Consider the following 17,177-nt stretch of genomic DNA (forward strand, 5'->3'; position numbering starts at 1 on the left):
CTGCTATCTGCACCTGCTCTTCCTCCATGACGTTGAGAGGTTCAGTGCTTTTCAACGCCATTTCTAGTCTTTGGGCCCTGCGATCTCTCAAGGTCTTTGATTGAAATGATCGACAGGCTTCGCGATCTTCTTCTCGATCCATTGGTCCGAAGAAAGGCACAAATTACAAACCAGATGTTGGTCTGTATATGGAAACTTTGCGTGGCACCAAGGGCAAAATCGAAATGGAGTCCGATCCATCAGGCTTCCACGCAGTAGGCATGAACAGGCCCGAGTTGGGCGCACACACACCGAAGTTCGAAGCGAAGATTCCGAAAGTACTACTGGTTCGATGCTAGATGGAAAACACGATCGAAACAATACCAATGATTAAATAGGTTTTCTAAGGCTTTCCGAGTCGAAATCTCAGAGCGAGAGGAAACACATCCAAACCCGACAGCGGAAAGAAAACAGTCTTACAATGGAGTCAATGCCCATGTGCACTGTAACCGAGAGGAGTCACTCGATCCTGTGACTCCAAAAAGACTTCTTCGAATAAAAACAACTTGTAACACTCCGAGCCCAACTGAAAATTGTGATGCTGTTTCATTTCGGTAAACCATCAATTTTCTGGCCTTCTGTGGTCCACCTCACCCTTTTAAGGGGCAGGAGAGACTTCATCGCTTGGACCCCAAGAAAGCACAGAGCTTTTACATAGCCTGCCCCAAAGACCACTGGGTGGACAGCCAACTCTTTGTAGGGCTCTCCTGGGTAAAAAAAAAAAAAAAAAAAGGTGAAGCAATGAAGAAAAGAATCATCTCCTGCTGGATCATGCTCTACATTAAGATCCGATACAAGTTGGCTGAAAAACAGCCTCTGGAACAACTGCCTGCTCATTCTACCAGGGCCAAAGCTGCTACCACTGCATTGGTGCATGGAAGTCCAGTACTGTACACTTGCCAAATGGCTTCTTGGGTGTCCCTTGATATGCTCACAAACCATTTTTCCCTGTACAGCCAGGCTCACTGGGACAGACCTTTTACCTGCTCTGTCCTACAGGATTTACTGGTTTGAGTCCATTCACATCCAACCTCCAAATAGGCATTGTTTTGATAACCTGTTCAAAAAGTGAGGAGTTTGCGGCTAGAATTCTCTGTCAGAAGAACAAGTTACTTAACTTCGGTAATGCTGTTTCTGGTAGTCTATGGGTGGAGAACTACTCCTTTTTTCTTGAGCCAGATCCCCTAAGAGGGGAGTCCACACTTAGCACCCACTGGAGTCCAAATATCAGGGCATCAATACTGGCACAATGGTACTGCAGATACATTTCTCACTCCTATTATATATTTTCTCTTTGGACTGCTTTTGTGCAGGAATATATCCCTTCCTGTACAAAAACAATTCTGCCTGTAATGCAGGCACCCTTGCACCATGATGCAAGGGTGCCTACATCAGTGCAAGGGCGGAGCACAAATGCTCCATATCTTTATAAATATGGAGCACTTCTGCTCCCTTTCACGCAGTTCTCTTCTTGCGCCACACTGTATGAAATAATAGTAAACAGCCCCTCTACATTTATTTAGATCAATGTTGTCTGGAGTGGTCGGAGGTACCACCATGACCGGTAAATACATTTTTTTTCTTTTTATGAACAGGAGCATAAATATGGGATAGTGGGAATTCATCTGTAAGAAGGAACAAGAAATTTCTGGAGATGCTCAGGGTAGGCACACCAACACAATTTCAAGTTCAAACACAATGAAAATCTCAGGATGCACTGTTCTGCCCACTTCCAATATGGTGAAACCCGTCTCCTGGTGTCTGGAGCTCTCCTGAGGTCAGCCTGTAACTCTGTACTTGCCAGTGGTGCTACTATCCTTTCCACAGTAAAAACACTTATTTATGCTTTTTACTGTTGGAAAATGTAAAGTGCATGTTCCACTTTTCAGTATGCATCACCATGCCTTAAGGTCTTGTGAGCCCTACCTTAGGGGCAACTTACATATATTAAAAAGGGAAATTTGGGCGAGTGACAAAGCCTAAATTTCCCATTTTAATATATGGCAAATTAAATGGCAAAGTTGAGTTAGCAGTTTAGAACTGCCCTTCCAGTCTGCAGTGGCAGGCTGGGACCATGGTTTACTTCTCCCCTCATGGTAGCACAACAACTGCTGCAGTCCCTGAGAGGAACACACTAACTTAGAGGCCCTGGGCACCATATGCTAGGGATTAGAAGTAAATTAGGCTATGCCAATTGGAAATAAGCCAATTAAACATGCACCATTTTAAGGGGCAGAGCATATGCACCGAGTCCTGTTTAGTAGGGCCCAGGGAATTTCAGAGTACACCAGTAATGAGAAGTCAGAATGGGGGCAAAAAGTGTGTGGGGAGGTTAACCTGCAAAAGGCGTGTTTCCGCACACAGGGTTTAGCATACATCGCAATGGAATGCATACAGGAATATGAGATTCAGATCCTTACTTTTCCACTTGTACAGATTGTGTCATTCTTGCATAACTTCTTTATCTACCCAGCAAGTAGAACAGTGAATGAACTTGGAATTGTAAAGTGCAACAAACACCTTGAGAGGAATCTTGGCCCTAACAACACTGAAACAAAAGAAAGAAAACTATCCCTCCAGAAAATAAACACTTAAGATTGAGTGAACAGCAATGTTTTCAGAAGCTTTATGAAAGTAGCAAGGTTGGCAGCTTGCTTTAGAGCGAGCAGAAATCTCTGTCCATGCCTTTGCCACGAGAATAGATATAGATCTGCCTCTCCCCTAAAGTTTGTAACCTGAACTTTGGAATAGCTAAAGGATTATTACAAGCAGATTTCAATGTTCTCAGTGGCCGGTAGGTAACAAAAGGATCAGAGAGGAATTTGGGACCAGTTTGATAAAAGGGCCTTTACACAATAGATAAAACTTTAGAAATAATCTGTTTACAAACTATATTGGTAACTACTAGAGCTTCCACAAACCCTATGTGATGGAGCTTTGTGGGGGCGGTAAAAGTTCCAGTCTGGCTGCTGCATTTTGTACCACCTATTGCTTCTGGATGAGAGAGTTTGGCAAACCCAAGAAGAGACTGGTGCAATAGTCAAGCCTTTAGGTGATCAGGGTATGAACAACCAACTTCCTTGCTGAAAAAGGTAGAAAGTCAGTGAACTTTTTAGAGGCTTAATTACGGAAAACATGCCTGACACAATATTTACATGGGAGTAGAAAGACATAATTATCAGTCTTGCTGCCATGTTCTTCACCACCGTAAGTAGGCAGGCAGGGCTTTCATAATTGTGTGGCCACCAATACAAAACAGAGAACTGGTTGTTCTTCCCAAAACGTAAAATGTCTGTTTTATTGGTGTTGCATTTTGGGAAAATTCTATTCATCCTCATAATAGCTTCTAAAAGCCAGTTTTTAAAAGTTTGTTCAGAGCTGGTGGAATTCTTGGCAACAACCGTTTGCATATCATCTGCATCAGACATGGTGGAGATTCTAAATGATTTCATAGGAGTAATAAGGGATAATATATACACATTGAATAAAGATGTACAAAGTGACAAACCCTGGGGGCCACCATATTCAAGTAGTTTCTCTTTTGATTTAAAAGGCCACAACGGGATAACTTGCTTTTTGTTTTCAAAATAAAAGATTGAAGCCAGGCAAAAGCACAACGAATTCCTATCTGTGACAGATGTTGAAGGAGAACATCATGATGAATCATATCAAAGACCGCAGACCTATCTAAAAAAACCAGCACAAAATTATTTCCACTATCTAACATCAGCTTAAGGGATTTGTTTACTTCTAGGTTTTCGAATATTTTTACTGGTGTTGGAAGTACAGAAATAGACTTGTAGTTAGGCAGGACTTTTGGGTCAGCATTGGGTTTCTTGAGCAAAGGATTTACCAAGGCTAGCTTCCAATTCTCCGGCACAAGACCCAAGAGGAATGATTGATTAAGTAGACTGAGGCCCATATTTATGGATTTTGATACAAAACTGCACAAGTTTTGCGTCAAAATCCATAGCATCAGGCGGGCGCCATAATCATGGAATGGCGCTAAGATGCTTAGTGTGTAAGAAAAAGATGCTGGGATGTGGTGGCGGTAGGAAAAAAGGCATTAGTGGGCCAGAAATTACGCTGGGCTGGTTAGTGGCAAGAAATATGCCGCTAAGCAGCCTTATGTCATTTTCTGACGCACTATCACCCCAAAAATTACTCCTGTCTTAGTAAAGGCAGGAGCCATGCCCACCACCCCAATGGCCAGCACAGGGGACCAGTGTCCCATGGGCACGGCCATAATACCCAGTGCCAGGCAGGGGACCCCATCTAAGGGGCCCCCAATGGCACAGAAAAAAAACTGTATACTTATCGGTACTTGCCCAGGGTGGGGTCCCCCATCCTATGTTGTCCCTCTGGTGTGGGTGGGGGTGTTTCTGGGGCCTGAGTGGGCATCTGTGGGCCATTTCCATGGTGTTTAGCCATGGAAATGGGTTCACAGGTCCTCTAACGCCTGGTCAGACCCAGGTATTAAATAATGGTGCTAAGTAGGCTTAGCCCCATTATTTAGGTCCGCCTACTCCATGGATGTCATTTTTGCACCAGAGTATAAATAAGGCAGTGGGGGTTAGCATCATGTTGTGGATGGGAACGCCTACCTTGCATCTAATTAGCGCAAGGTAGTTTGCCGCATCCACAATATGACTCTAACAACTATATTTTGAAGCTTGACTGGTCTAGAGTCAAAATATAAATATGGAGTTAGGTATGCGCCGTTTTAGGGTCAACATTTTCTAAGCTAAAATGGCACAATCAGAGTATAAATATGCCCCTTAGACTCCAAAATTAGGCACAGCGAGGGAAGTGTGAATGGAAAGGACATGCGTCTGACTGTAGACCAGTGCAACTTAAAATTTATTATTTTATTGACTGTGCGGAGTGACGGCCACCAGCTTGGATCAGTGAATAATCATCAAATAAACTAGCACCTGCATCAGTCAGTAGGTGTGTGCGTGCATGGTGACTCATGCGCTTGCATACATCATTACACATGTGTGCATGTACTAAATGACATGGGCGTTAACACTGTTATAGAGCGTACGGACTGTCGGCAGAAAGCACTGGAAGAGCCAGTAGGTCCCGAAGACGATATCTATTGACATATCCACTGGCATTTTTGTAGAGGGTGTTCGGATTTTCTGCTGGGAAACGAAACAGATTGGTTGGGGCTCCTTCACAACTTCCTAGACTTTCTTTTAAGTTCAAAAGGGACCAAGGAGTCACGTGGCTTTACGAAGTCTATCATTACAGGCAGATTGAACACCAGTTCTGACAGTACAAAATTAATTTGCAGAAAGCAGATGAATTCCATTCCACCAGCAAAAGGCTGAAACCGGCAGCTCCGGTTCATACTGGTGAATATTTTTGCTAACCCTGCCCACTACAGAAAACCTCAGAGATTATGATTACATTGATAAGTGTGCTGGCTTCAATGCCATAATTTTGTGTTTTCTTTTTATTAGGACGATATGATGGAGGACACTCCACTCTCCCTCTACAGTTACTAGAGAACGAGGTTGGAACATCATGTCGCATGTGGGGGACCCCTGCCCCCTTTGCACAAGGCTGACCGCTGCACTCACCCTCCTGGCCTGGCACCATTTGAACCGGCGAGAGATCTGCCAAAATCTCTTAGACAGCTGACCTAACTCTTGCCTTGTCTTCATATCCCTGTGTGTGCGAAACATCCAAGTGGTGTCTGTTTATATGTTTCGGTCGCGAGTGGGTGAAAGGGAATGGGGATGGGTTAAAGGAAAATAAAAAGTGCAATTTGTGACAATCATTGAACGATCAAGTAAGGCAAGTTTTATGACTTGTCAAATCGTTTGTGTTTATTTGTTTGCTGTTTGAAAATGTTCACAGAGCACCTTATTGCTCAAGGAGGATTTTTTGTTTTGTTTTTGGAAAGGTTAATTTAAAGTGAATGAACTAATTCAATTATCTTATCTAGATTCTGTCTTTTGTAGCCGCCTGCACTGAGTTGGCTTGTTTAACAACTCACTGGGAGTTGAGGTAGTCGTCTTATAGTTGGAGCCTCGCAAAACGAGCTTCAGGTCACTTGCAAACCTAAGACATCAAACACTTCATTAAGAAAGTGAGCAAGAGTTTGCAGAACCACAAGTTAAAAAAACCAAGACATCACTTTTGAATTATAGAGCGAGCAGGAGGTCGAGGAATCAAAGCTTGATACATTCAGCTCTAAACCAAGATATTACACAGTTGAATTAAAGAGTGAGCGAGAGGTGGCAAACTCAGTTTCAAACACAAAGTCAGCTAAGACATCAAACATTTGAATTTTAGACCAAGGAAGAGGTGGCAGAATAAAAGCCCCAAACAGAAGCACTTCGTAAATTTACCAGCTCAATTGCAGTAGGGCCCATTTCTTAACCCTGCCAGAATAAATACTGTGCTTTAATCCTTTTCTGTGGCAAACCTCTGCTGAGAAAAGGGAACAGTCCCCAAACCTGTCCATCTTCTGTAGTTTGGCTGGCAGCCCCAGCATCATCCATGTTGCCCACCCCAGTCAATGTAAAAAGCTTTAATGTGATCACTTATTACTACAAGTCTGGCCATTAATGTAGTGGGGAATGAAGGAAGCCCAAGTCGGTGCCAAACTGCACTTAAGAGCTGGGGGGTTTCTGAACATACTGACACTGTGCACACCTGACAACATTCCTTGGTGTATATACCATTCACACAACCCCACCCTCCCCCAAAGGGGACTGATTGAGGGAAATGTGTTGTGGGAGAAGCAGGTCAAAACTTCTGACATACAACAGCCATCTTCACTAAGTTTATCAATAATTGTCTTTGAAAATTAGAAGAAATAAAGGCAGGGAGCATCTGCAGAGGATGGGTTAGCAACTAGAATCCAAAAGCTTACCTAACCTCTTTGGTCAAAGATTCATGTAATTTTCCTTTTTTGTGTAAATGCCACACACCTGTCTGAGCTTTTCTTGATAGTAATTTTACTTAAAGTACAAACTTCATTTTGCTCTGAATTTCAGAATTCTTACCAAAAACTATCCGATAACTTACAGGGTCGATCACAGCTTTCTCCTCTACCCACCCAAACACACAGAAAACTACACATCAGAAGCAGCAGGCTGACAAAAATAAACTTTTCAAAATAAATTCAGGGATATTTGTTAACAAGTAGGTTTTAAGAGGTGCATTGAGCACCTATGAAAATACAGTGGCCACGATTACAAGAAGAGTCGGAAAAGGGCTACATATAATGGTCACAGCCAAGCCAAAGAACCTACGACTGTTTTAGATTAGGACAGGTGGTTACCTACTGTGTACTGTATGCTCCATGAACCCACCTACCAGGCGTCACTCCTCATGGCTGATTTGGCCATCTGGTGTGGATGTCCAGGCCTTCGCTTCCTCTATCTCATACGGGCTGTGTGACAGACTGCATCAGTGAGTTGGTTGGATGCATACTTTGTTGCCTTATTTGCCCTACTGTTTGTGCCACCGACGGCCCAAAGCTTGCCTTGAAGTGGAACAGTGATTATACGGAGCCCTCTCCATAGGTGTCATGGAACTTCCAATCACTTACGTACGTTTTGAACATTGCCTTCCTCTCTCCAGGCAAGTTTCTAATGATATGTTAATCCATAGGTTCTATGAGTCTCTCACCCCCACATCTCAACCAAAATATATGTTTTAGATAATGTTTACAACAAATTTGTAGAGAACAAACATTTGCCACTGCCTCATTCAAAAGCCAAAAAATCTAATATCAAACATTTTTGCATACCACTCAGGCACAGTTTCATTTGTCTGATGCTGCCTGTGAAATCTCATCTTACTTGAAATGGGTTCTGTCACTTCGCTGGTTAGACACAACTCCTCTCCTTTTATTTAGTCTGTTTCACAGCACAGAAGTTGGTGCTAATATACATACTATAGGGTTTTGGTCCACCCCTTTCAATCATTGACTTTTTAAAAAGCCTCTTAGACCATTGGCTTTACACTTTCAGTCAGAGCAGCTTACCTCGTGTTATTGGCTGTTTGAGGGGTATCTTTCTGCCTCTAATGGAATGCATGCACTGCTATTCATAAGGGACTATTTTACATCTCTCTCCATTGCTCCGTTTTGTCTCCTCATTGCTAGCATCTGTCAAATGCACTAAATGCACATTTGGGCACGCCTGCTAGACCCAGACCCATTGCCTTTGCAATGCTTGTTGATTGTGTTGCGATCTAGAATTTGGCAGAAGTTGCCATGAGTGAAGACGTCTTTGACTGTCTTAGTATTTGGCCACAGTTTAAGTTTATCCCAGAAGAACACATTGCGCATAAAATTAGACCTTGGGTAGCACTTCAGCAGAAGGTAGGTCTTGAATCTGATACCTGTTTGAGCATGTTGCAGATTTAGGGCCAATTTCTGAGGCTCGGCAATCCAGAAGTGCCTTAGTCCATCAGTCACAAGATACAAGGCTCTGACCCAACAGAGTAGGAATGTTCCTCCCTCCACTGACTCACACACTGGGTGCACTTGTTTGTTACTAGGACTTCTTAATTCCTGTTTCAGTGATTTCACAAGAGTGCGGCCCACGCACGTTTTGCTCCAGTAGTTATAGTAGAAGCAAGACAATGGTCTATATAGGTTCTGCCATGAAGATGTAGATTCTGATTTACTAAATATGTGTACTTGTGTGACGCAAAGTGGTACAAATAACAGCAGTTGAAAGGTTAAACTTTTTCTAAGCATATCCCATTTTGTGCTGAAAGTTGATCCTTGTGCAGAAGCCTATCCTTTTTGTGCCACCTCCCTGCTAATATATGCAAAGGATCGTGTTAGGAGCAGGCTGGTGCATTTTGGTACAGGTCTAATCCTTGTGCTGTTGTCTACATAGAGGAATTTGGACAGGAAGTTGGGCATCAAGTACAAATCTCTCGATAGACACTGTTGGCTCACCTTTGCCCAATAGCATCAGGGTGAGCAGAATAGCCAAATTTAGCGCAGATGCCACAGATGAGATCACAGGCGGTCAATTTAGTAAGTCTGATGCTGCAATATTTTCTCCATTTTTATGCAGTGCAACACCGCAATTCTTTATGCAGCAGTCCCTGGTGTGAGGAACGGTACATTTAGACTCTTGTGAGAATCAAAATCAGAACATGCTCAGAGTCCACCCTAAAGCTTTCTAGACATATCAGCTTTACAGCACACATGCACCAGGTCTGTACTTTCAGATTCCAGCCTTAGCACTCTCACTATAATACTCTCTTAACATGTTTTATAATGTAAAATCATTTGGGGGAAATATATCTACTTTCCTTTCTGATTCACTACCATCTGCTGATAACTTGATCTAAGTACATGAAAAGTTCACACTTCTATTTTTTGTTTCATGTCACAGAATTTCCACAAAATGTGTTTGCAATCATTAAGATGCTTCAGGTATCTATCAGTAGAAAAATATTACACATCCTTTTATGGAGATCAGCTGTTCTTAACCTTTTGATCAATATTCAATTTAATTCACAAGCAAAACAATGTACAAAGCTGAAAATGTCAATGGAAAGGTTGGAGCTATTCAAAATGTTTTATTTTTAAAAGCCAAACTGATATGCTTGTTCATAGCATATTGCTTAGTCTTTTTTATTTTATTTTAATGCATCTTCTCTGTTTGCAACATAATTAGTGCATCATTTGAGGCACCAACCAGTTATACTACTGTTTGCTGTATCTGTGCTGCTGCCATTAATCTAAGGATACCAATTTAATTATTAGCCTCTGATTTCAGACTCCCTTACATTTACTGAGCAGTTTAAAGTTTTACATTTTGCTTATTTTTATGTATATACTTTATTACTCTGCAAATATTATTTCGTTTTCTAAATAAACACAGACCCTCCGAAGTCCGTGGACCACAGGGTAGGGCTTGCTGTTAAAGATCATATGAAGGGTGGAAGTAAACACCAATCTTGACCTGTTGCGCAATAAACTCAAAAAACTAAACCAGGACTCAGAGGCAGGACCTAAGATTAGGTTTTGAAAAAGAGAAATTCATTGGAAAACAGTAACAAGTTATCTGTCTTCTTTTGGCGTATTTTTCTGAAATATGCACTTAGTGCACGCAAGATGTCAAAACGTTCATAGACCTAATTAATCAAAAAAGGGCAACCCATTTCTTAATGCCTATCAAAACTTTTTCATTGTTATAAAAAAAGAAAGCAATGTGTACTGTATATAGTGAGCACTTCTTAAGTCTGAACTGCACAGACAAGTTTTTTAAAATTATTATTTAGTAGGCCAATTTTGCATTTTTGACCCCTACACAGTTCACTTTGCTTGTTTCCTTTTTAACCTATGAAGAGATGTTGTGTTGTTTTAGGTATTGTGCTCTTCCATTACAGTGTCCCTTGAGGTGTGCCGTTTGTATTTGATTTGTGTGTTGGGCTTGTACTAATGCACCTTTTTCGCAGGGAACATTTAGACCGTTTTCTTTATAGGCAAATGTTGTAATAAATGATGTCTAAATGCACACTCTTTACTGGATGGCGGCTAAGTCCATCCTGTCTGAATTGCAGGCAGGCTAGTGTGTGTGTGTGTGTGGCCTGGAATTCTGGCAACAGGTGTAGTGGACTTTTTTCTGGCAGAGGTGGCCAAACTGGTGCAACAGTGACAGGATTTGCAGACTGGCACTTTTGGTGTTTACCCCAGGTCATGGAAGCTTTGGCCCTGTTTTGGCAAGTGTGAGCAGGGATAATGCCTGGTTTTCAGGTGTATAGGTGGAAGTGGGGTTCTTGATCCACAGGCGACTGGTAGGCCACACAATTTAGGGGAAGGACCAAGGCCTGTTACAATACCTTTGTAGGATTCCTCGAGGTAAAAGGGGCCCCATTTGATGAATGAGTCTCTGCTGTTCAAGTGCAGAGTACTACTACCATCATGCCCCAGCACCTTCAATTTGCACTTTGAATGGAGAAAAAAACAAGACAAAGGTATTCAAATACAGGACACAATATGTTACTGAGGCACAAACAAAGCAAGGACAAATATAATCGGATAAATGATAAGTAAAGAAAAGACCATTTGGGCGGAATTTTGTGTAAAATGACCTTGTACGAACAGCTGAACGGAGCTTTCTGCCACTCTGGCATCTCCCCAGTAGGCTGCTGACTCGAGAGCTGCTGCCAAGACCGAGCCATACCCCTATGGTCCTACTCTAATCATGACCTCTAGCTTTGTGGCTGATTGGAATGTTTGCCAGAGCTCATTTCGGTATCCAATCCAGCAATGCACACCTTATATGGAGCCCCACAGCCAGTGTTTTGTTAGACTAAAATATATATTTTTTAATTATTTTGGTTCATACTTTAGGTTCATGCACAGAACACTTACATTCAAAACCAGTTTAATTTTTTTATGCAATAGCATTTCTTTTAAATAAAAAAAGCTTTAACCTTTTGTGTATAGTTTGAGTGGAAGACAGTGCCTCCATGTTATTGTGATATTTTCCTCGTGCCTAAGAGAGGCCTTTTGCACTAGGTGTTTTACCTTCTACAGGGTGTTTGTCATTCATCCTAAAGAGATGTAAGTTCAAGTAGGGTTCATAGTATTGACATTTTAATGACTTTGGCTACTTTTCTTACATGTTGGAAATAAAGCTTTATTTTCCCCCTCAATATTGCTTGTGTGGTAATTCCTGTGGCTTAGTTGACATTGTGTTTTTATACATCATGATGGGTGTGTTGGATTCGAGAAAAAACACTGTCTCAAGGTTGTCTAACACCGCTTGTCACGTTCAGCGTTTTTCCAAGGTAAGAATCACAGGCCTGCAAAATACAAGCAAAGTCTGTTGATTTGACAAACATGGGATTTCTTCAGACAGCCAAACGGTGATCGGTGAAAATACCCAAGTCAATCGTATCCACTGGTAATTACTTTGGAGAGCATTCCATCCCTTCCGGAAACAAGACTATCAATCCTCACTCCAGAACAGAGCATCCCAAGAGCTCCAAAGTACAGCTTCCTGGATTACCAGGTATTTGGTATGCCCAGAGAACTCATCAACATCCTGCAAAAAGTGTTAAAGAAAGTGCAGAGAGTGCACACCACAAACACCTGTTCTGAAAACATTGCTTCTCGGTCCCCATCTCTGGTATTAAAGGTCGCTGAAGCTGAGTTCAGGTGCACCATGGGAAAGTCTTTCCAGATCATTGCTGAGGTCTCTCCCGTCTAAGTCGTAATCATCCAGGTCACTGTCGAGGTCCCGTCGGGTTCCAGTTTCCAGGTCTGAACTGGTTCTTGATGTCAGTTGAAAACCTAAAAAGGCAAAGTAGGTAAATGACTACAAATGCAGATAGCGCAGTGTGAAAAGCGTGTGTTACTTTTTAATGGGGCACATGATGCAGCTTTCTTCTCCGCACCCTGAATCTCGATCATTGTTAATATAAAATAAATATGCACTGCCCATCCTAAATCACTGCAATAGTGTTTGATGCTGGACCCCCCCCCCCCCACCCCTTCCAGGAGAGTGAGCATGGATGACTTCACCCAAGCATCTTCCCCTCATTCTTGCAAACATTGCCTCCCTCATGTCTTAGCTTAATTCCTTCACTTTTGCCACACAAGATCCTCCTTATCCCTGACAACCAGGCCCCACGATGGCAAAAGGATGAAAGATTTGGTTCCCCAGTCAGGGTATGCTACAGGCCAACTAACACACATTGGAATAGATGTTTGCAGTAGACCGAAGCAGAATTTTTTATTACACCGGAGTCATTTTGGCAATTCCATGTTACTGTGTGATGTGAAATTACTGATAATTATGCAATTACTCCTGCTTTCACCATTAAGAGTAATTTGGGGGGGAAATACCACTGTAAAAGTATATTTAGTAAGCGGCTACTCGCCATTTGTGTTCTGTTGCATTTAACGATGTTTCTTACAGCATCCATTTTGGACGCAAGGGGGCATTTTTGCACAAAAAAAAGCGCTAAAATTCTCTTCTGACGTACTTCAAACATAGTCTCGCTGAATTCTTAGGTCATTACGCAATACCAAATTATGCGAGTTACCCTCACACCAATGGGCATATTTATACCCTATTTGCGCCGAATTTGTCTTTTTTTTGTTAGTTTTGCACCGAATTTGCGTAACAAAAAAACAAACTCCATATTTATATTTTGACTTTAGAACCGTCTAACGTCAAAATATTGGAATTTGCACCATTTTTTAGATGCGTGAACCAACCTTGCATCAATGAGATGCAAGGTAGGCGTTTCCCATCTAAAAAATGGTGCTAACCCCTCAGCCCCATATTCATCCCCGTGCTAAAATGACACACATGTGGGAGGAGGGCCTAATAATGGTGCAAAGGCTGCTTTGCACCATTATTTAACGCCTGGGTCAGACCAGGTGTTAAGGGACCTGTGGACCCATTTCCATGGTTGAACACCATAGAATGGGTCCACAGGTGCCCTTCTCAAGCCCCAGGAACACCCCGCCTACACCAGAGGATTGTGGACCCCATCCCAGGTAAGTAGAGTGAGTATAGGTAAGTGTATGTGTGTGTGTGTGTGTATATATATATATATATATATATATATATATTTTTTTTTTTTTAAATTAAAGTGCCATCAGGGGCCCAACTTGGGGCCCTCTTCATGGCACAGGGTGTAATGGCCATGCCCAGGGGACACTTGTCCCCTGTGCTGGCCACTGGGGTGGTGGGCATGACTCCTGCCTTTTCTAAGACGGGAGTCATGTGGTATGGATGGTTTTGCGTCAGAAAATGACGCTAGGGTGGTTAGAGTCTTCTTTTTTTTACTCTAACCAACCTAACGTCATTTTTTTGGTGCAAAACCCCTTTCTCCCATACCGCCAGCCCCACCCAGCTAACTTTTTTTTATTTTTTATGCTAGCCTACCCTTTGCACCAGCTTGCACCATTTCAGAAATATGGCGCTCGCCTGGTGCTCATAAATGGCGCAAGCTGGTGCGAAACATTTTGGTGCAAAACTGCGTTAGTGCAATTTTGCACCAAAAAGTATAAATATGCCCCTAAGTTCGTAGTATGTGCTGTTGTAGATACACATGCCCTGCCTAATCTTGCATCTAGTGTTGGACTTGGACAGCTGCAAGTTGTTTTCCTTCTGCAAACATTTTCCGAGTCTTAGGATGCACTATGACTCCACCCTTAGTTGGCAATGCACAACTGTATGTTAGATTGCCTTTTTCTGGCATCGAGTTTGTCCGTATTTTGGTGAGACTCAACGTGTTCTCCTCATTCCCTTCAGGCCTACACCATTAAATTCAAAACCTAAATTTAGAGAAAGGGTATTGTCAACTGAGCTCTTCTCACTGAAACCTTTCAGAGACCGATTGCCGTCAACTGGCTCTCAATTGCTAGGGCACCAGGCCCTCTTTGGGGCCACGGGCCCTCTATTCTTTGACAACTTCTTTGCAAAGAATGCATAGAATGCATACAGGGTGACAGAACCGAATGGCTTTCTTCTACTGTCCCCAATGGCACTCAAAGTACCCATGGTCCAATGAGCCCCTGTCAACACCCCATGTGAACCATGCCTTGCCTTTTGGTCAAAGAAGATTGCCAGATACCGACAGGAGAGGTGCTGGGCACATCAGAAGATGCTACAGCAATCCTTCAATGACGTTCCTGACCTTTTTGGATAACAGGCCACCATTCAGGTATTATGCCCCACCAACCGTCCCCCTGTTCTGAGGCAGTCTTTTCCTGTAGCTTAGACTAGAAGGAAGAATGAGAGGCTCCCATGACCATGGTCCTAAAAACAAGGCCTCTGCCAGGGGTGTAAGTAATGTGTGCTGATGAACACTAAGGGACATATTTATACTTGTTTTTAGCATAATTTTTTTCTACGCATATCGATGCAAAACTAACTCCATATTTATACTTCGGCGCTAGACCCAAATTTATGGAGTTTGTCATTTTTTGGATGTGCAAACCTACTTTGTGTCAATGAGATGAAAAGTAGGTGTTCCCGTGCAAAAAATGACTCTGTAACCTTAGCGCCACATTTATCCCCTGTGCTAAAATCACGCATGGGAGGTAGGAGGGTTAAAAAAAAATGGTTGCAAAGCCTACTTTGCACCATTTTTTAAAGCCTGGGTCAGGGGAGGCGTTAGGTGAACTGTGGGCCTATTTCCGTGGTGGAACACCATTGAATAAGCCCACAGGTGCCATCCCCAGGGACACCCCCACCTGAGACAGCAGAGGATGGGGGACCCCATCCCAGGTAAGTTTTTTAAACATTTTTTATTAATAAAGTGCCATTGGTGGCCTTGAAATGGGTGCAATGGCCATGCCCAGGGGACTCAGGTCCCCTGTGCTGGCCATTGGGATGGTGGGCATGACTTCTGTCTTTTCTAAGACAGGAGTCATGTGGTATGGATGGCTTTGGGTCAGAAAATGACTCTAGGCAAGTTAGTCATTATTTTTTTTTTTTGTATTTTTTTTTTTTGTATTTTTTTTTTTTTTACTGTATCCTGCCTAACGTCATTTTTTTTGGTGCAAAACCCCCTTATTCCATACGCCAGCCCTACCCAACTAACGTCATTTTTTAATTATTTTTTTTAACGCTTGCCTACCCTTTGCACCGGCTTGCACCATTCCACAGAAATGGTGCAGGCCGGTGCTAAACGTTTTGGTGCAAATTCATTAGAATGGGCTCTATGTACTCTAAGGAGTATCGCCAATATTTTGGTGCCACTCCTGCAGAGTACATCAATAGCTATTGCCCCCTACCCGTGCCATGGTGCGCCGTATTTTAAATACTGCACTCGGTGCAGCGCCACTTTCCATAAATCACCTAAAGGGTCTCACAAAGAAGCAGGGCGCCACCCTCAAGTGGATCAGGTGTCCGGTCCGATATCGAAGGCATCACAGACGTCACCTGTGGGCTCCTGCTGGCAGCAACCAAAGGCCTTGAAACTGACAGAACTCCCTCCAGTGGTACTGGCCCTCCATGGCTGTCAAGCCCAAAGAGCCTTCATAAGCCTCGACTCAGCGCGCTGCTATGCTCAACCTAAAAAGGACAGACTGTGGTACCAGCTCTCCCCTGTATGCTCCACCGCCTCCTCCACCACTGTCTTTACCTCGTTATCCTTCACCACCACATTCATCAGAGGGATCTCCCCATTCCTCTAGTGGGCTAGGTAGACTCTTCAGCCCTGCCGACCCTTAAGAAGCCCCTTTTGACCCAGGACCCACAGACAACCCTTGGAACTGATATTGACAACCCAGGAGACCCAGATCTGGACAACAACATTATTAGGGCCTCTTCCCTAGATGACAACATGGCCTACCACAAGGTGATCTAATGGGCAGCCACCTTCCACGAGGTAGATATGCATGTCCTCCACGAGGAATGCTATGTTCTTATACAAAACCTACCCTTGTCTAACAGGACACAGTTTCTGCCTATACTAAAGGGCATGCTAAAATCAGCCTCAGACACCTTAAAAGACCCAGTAAAAGCCAGGGTGGTAACACCCAACGGCTGCAAAGAAAAAGAATCCCTCTTCCAACAATTCAGCCTACATCTGGAGTCACATCCCACCAGAATCCTTTTGTGGTTCATATGGCACACAAGCAACTGTCTACTCAAGCCATGGGTGACGCTCCCCCATCCGTCAAGGACAGAAAAAGCTTGATGCTGCCACTAACTTCGTGGGCTTCCTCGCCCACTATTACAGGGCACACTAGAACAAGATGCAGGAGTTACTCAACTATCTCACTAAGGAGTTCAGAAAGAGGGGTAAAGAAATACTTTCTGACGGCAAAACTATCTCCAATGCCACCATCCACTGCACCCTTGTCCCTGCGGACATGGCTTCCCTGGGAGTCAATTCCAGCACTGTCACTCGACGCCATGCTTGGTTACCCATTTCAGGCTTTAAGCCAGAAGTTCAACACCATCTCCTCAACCTGCCATTCAATGGGAACATCTGTTAAGGCCACAGGTTGACGAGAAGATAAAGAAGAACACAGACATTTCCAAACACAAGGGTCCTTTCACAGGAAGCAATCTATAGGTGGCTCTAGGCCACCTCCTTGGATCCCACCTCATGATACAAAAGACCGCACCTTCTGGTGTAAGAGGGTACACAAGGGATACCTAAAGAGGCAA

At 43.2% G+C, this 17,177-nt stretch overlaps 2 protein-coding genes across 7 annotated transcripts in view; one reads left to right on the plus strand and one right to left on the minus strand.

The window, feature by feature from the left end:
- Nucleotides 1-11,691, plus strand: part of LOC138293570 (glutamate--tRNA ligase-like) — a 178,023-nt gene extending 166,332 nt beyond the window's left edge. The window contains exon 5 of the mRNA XM_069232841.1: nucleotides 5,508-11,691. Within this exon, the coding sequence (XP_069088942.1) occupies nucleotides 5,508-5,552 (45 nt within the window). The 3' untranslated portion in view covers nucleotides 5,553-11,691. The remainder of the gene's footprint in view (nucleotides 1-5,507) is intronic.
- LOC138293569 (coiled-coil domain-containing protein 159-like) overlaps nucleotides 11,616-17,177 on the minus strand; it is a 130,293-nt gene continuing 124,731 nt past the window's right edge. For 4 of the 6 annotated variants that reach the window (XM_069232836.1, XM_069232837.1, XM_069232839.1 and 1 more), the window contains one exon: nucleotides 12,033-12,331. In XM_069232836.1, coding sequence (XP_069088937.1) covers nucleotides 12,171-12,331 — 161 coding nt within the window. In that variant the 3' untranslated portion in view covers nucleotides 12,033-12,170. Of the gene's footprint in view, nucleotides 12,332-17,177 lie in introns of all 6 variants that reach the window. The other 2 variants (XM_069232835.1, XM_069232838.1) reach the window with 1 other exon arrangement.

Source organism: Pleurodeles waltl, chromosome 4_2 (genome assembly GCF_031143425.1).
Source record: "Pleurodeles waltl isolate 20211129_DDA chromosome 4_2, aPleWal1.hap1.20221129, whole genome shotgun sequence".
NCBI classification, from domain to species: domain Eukaryota; kingdom Metazoa; phylum Chordata; class Amphibia; order Caudata; family Salamandridae; genus Pleurodeles; species Pleurodeles waltl.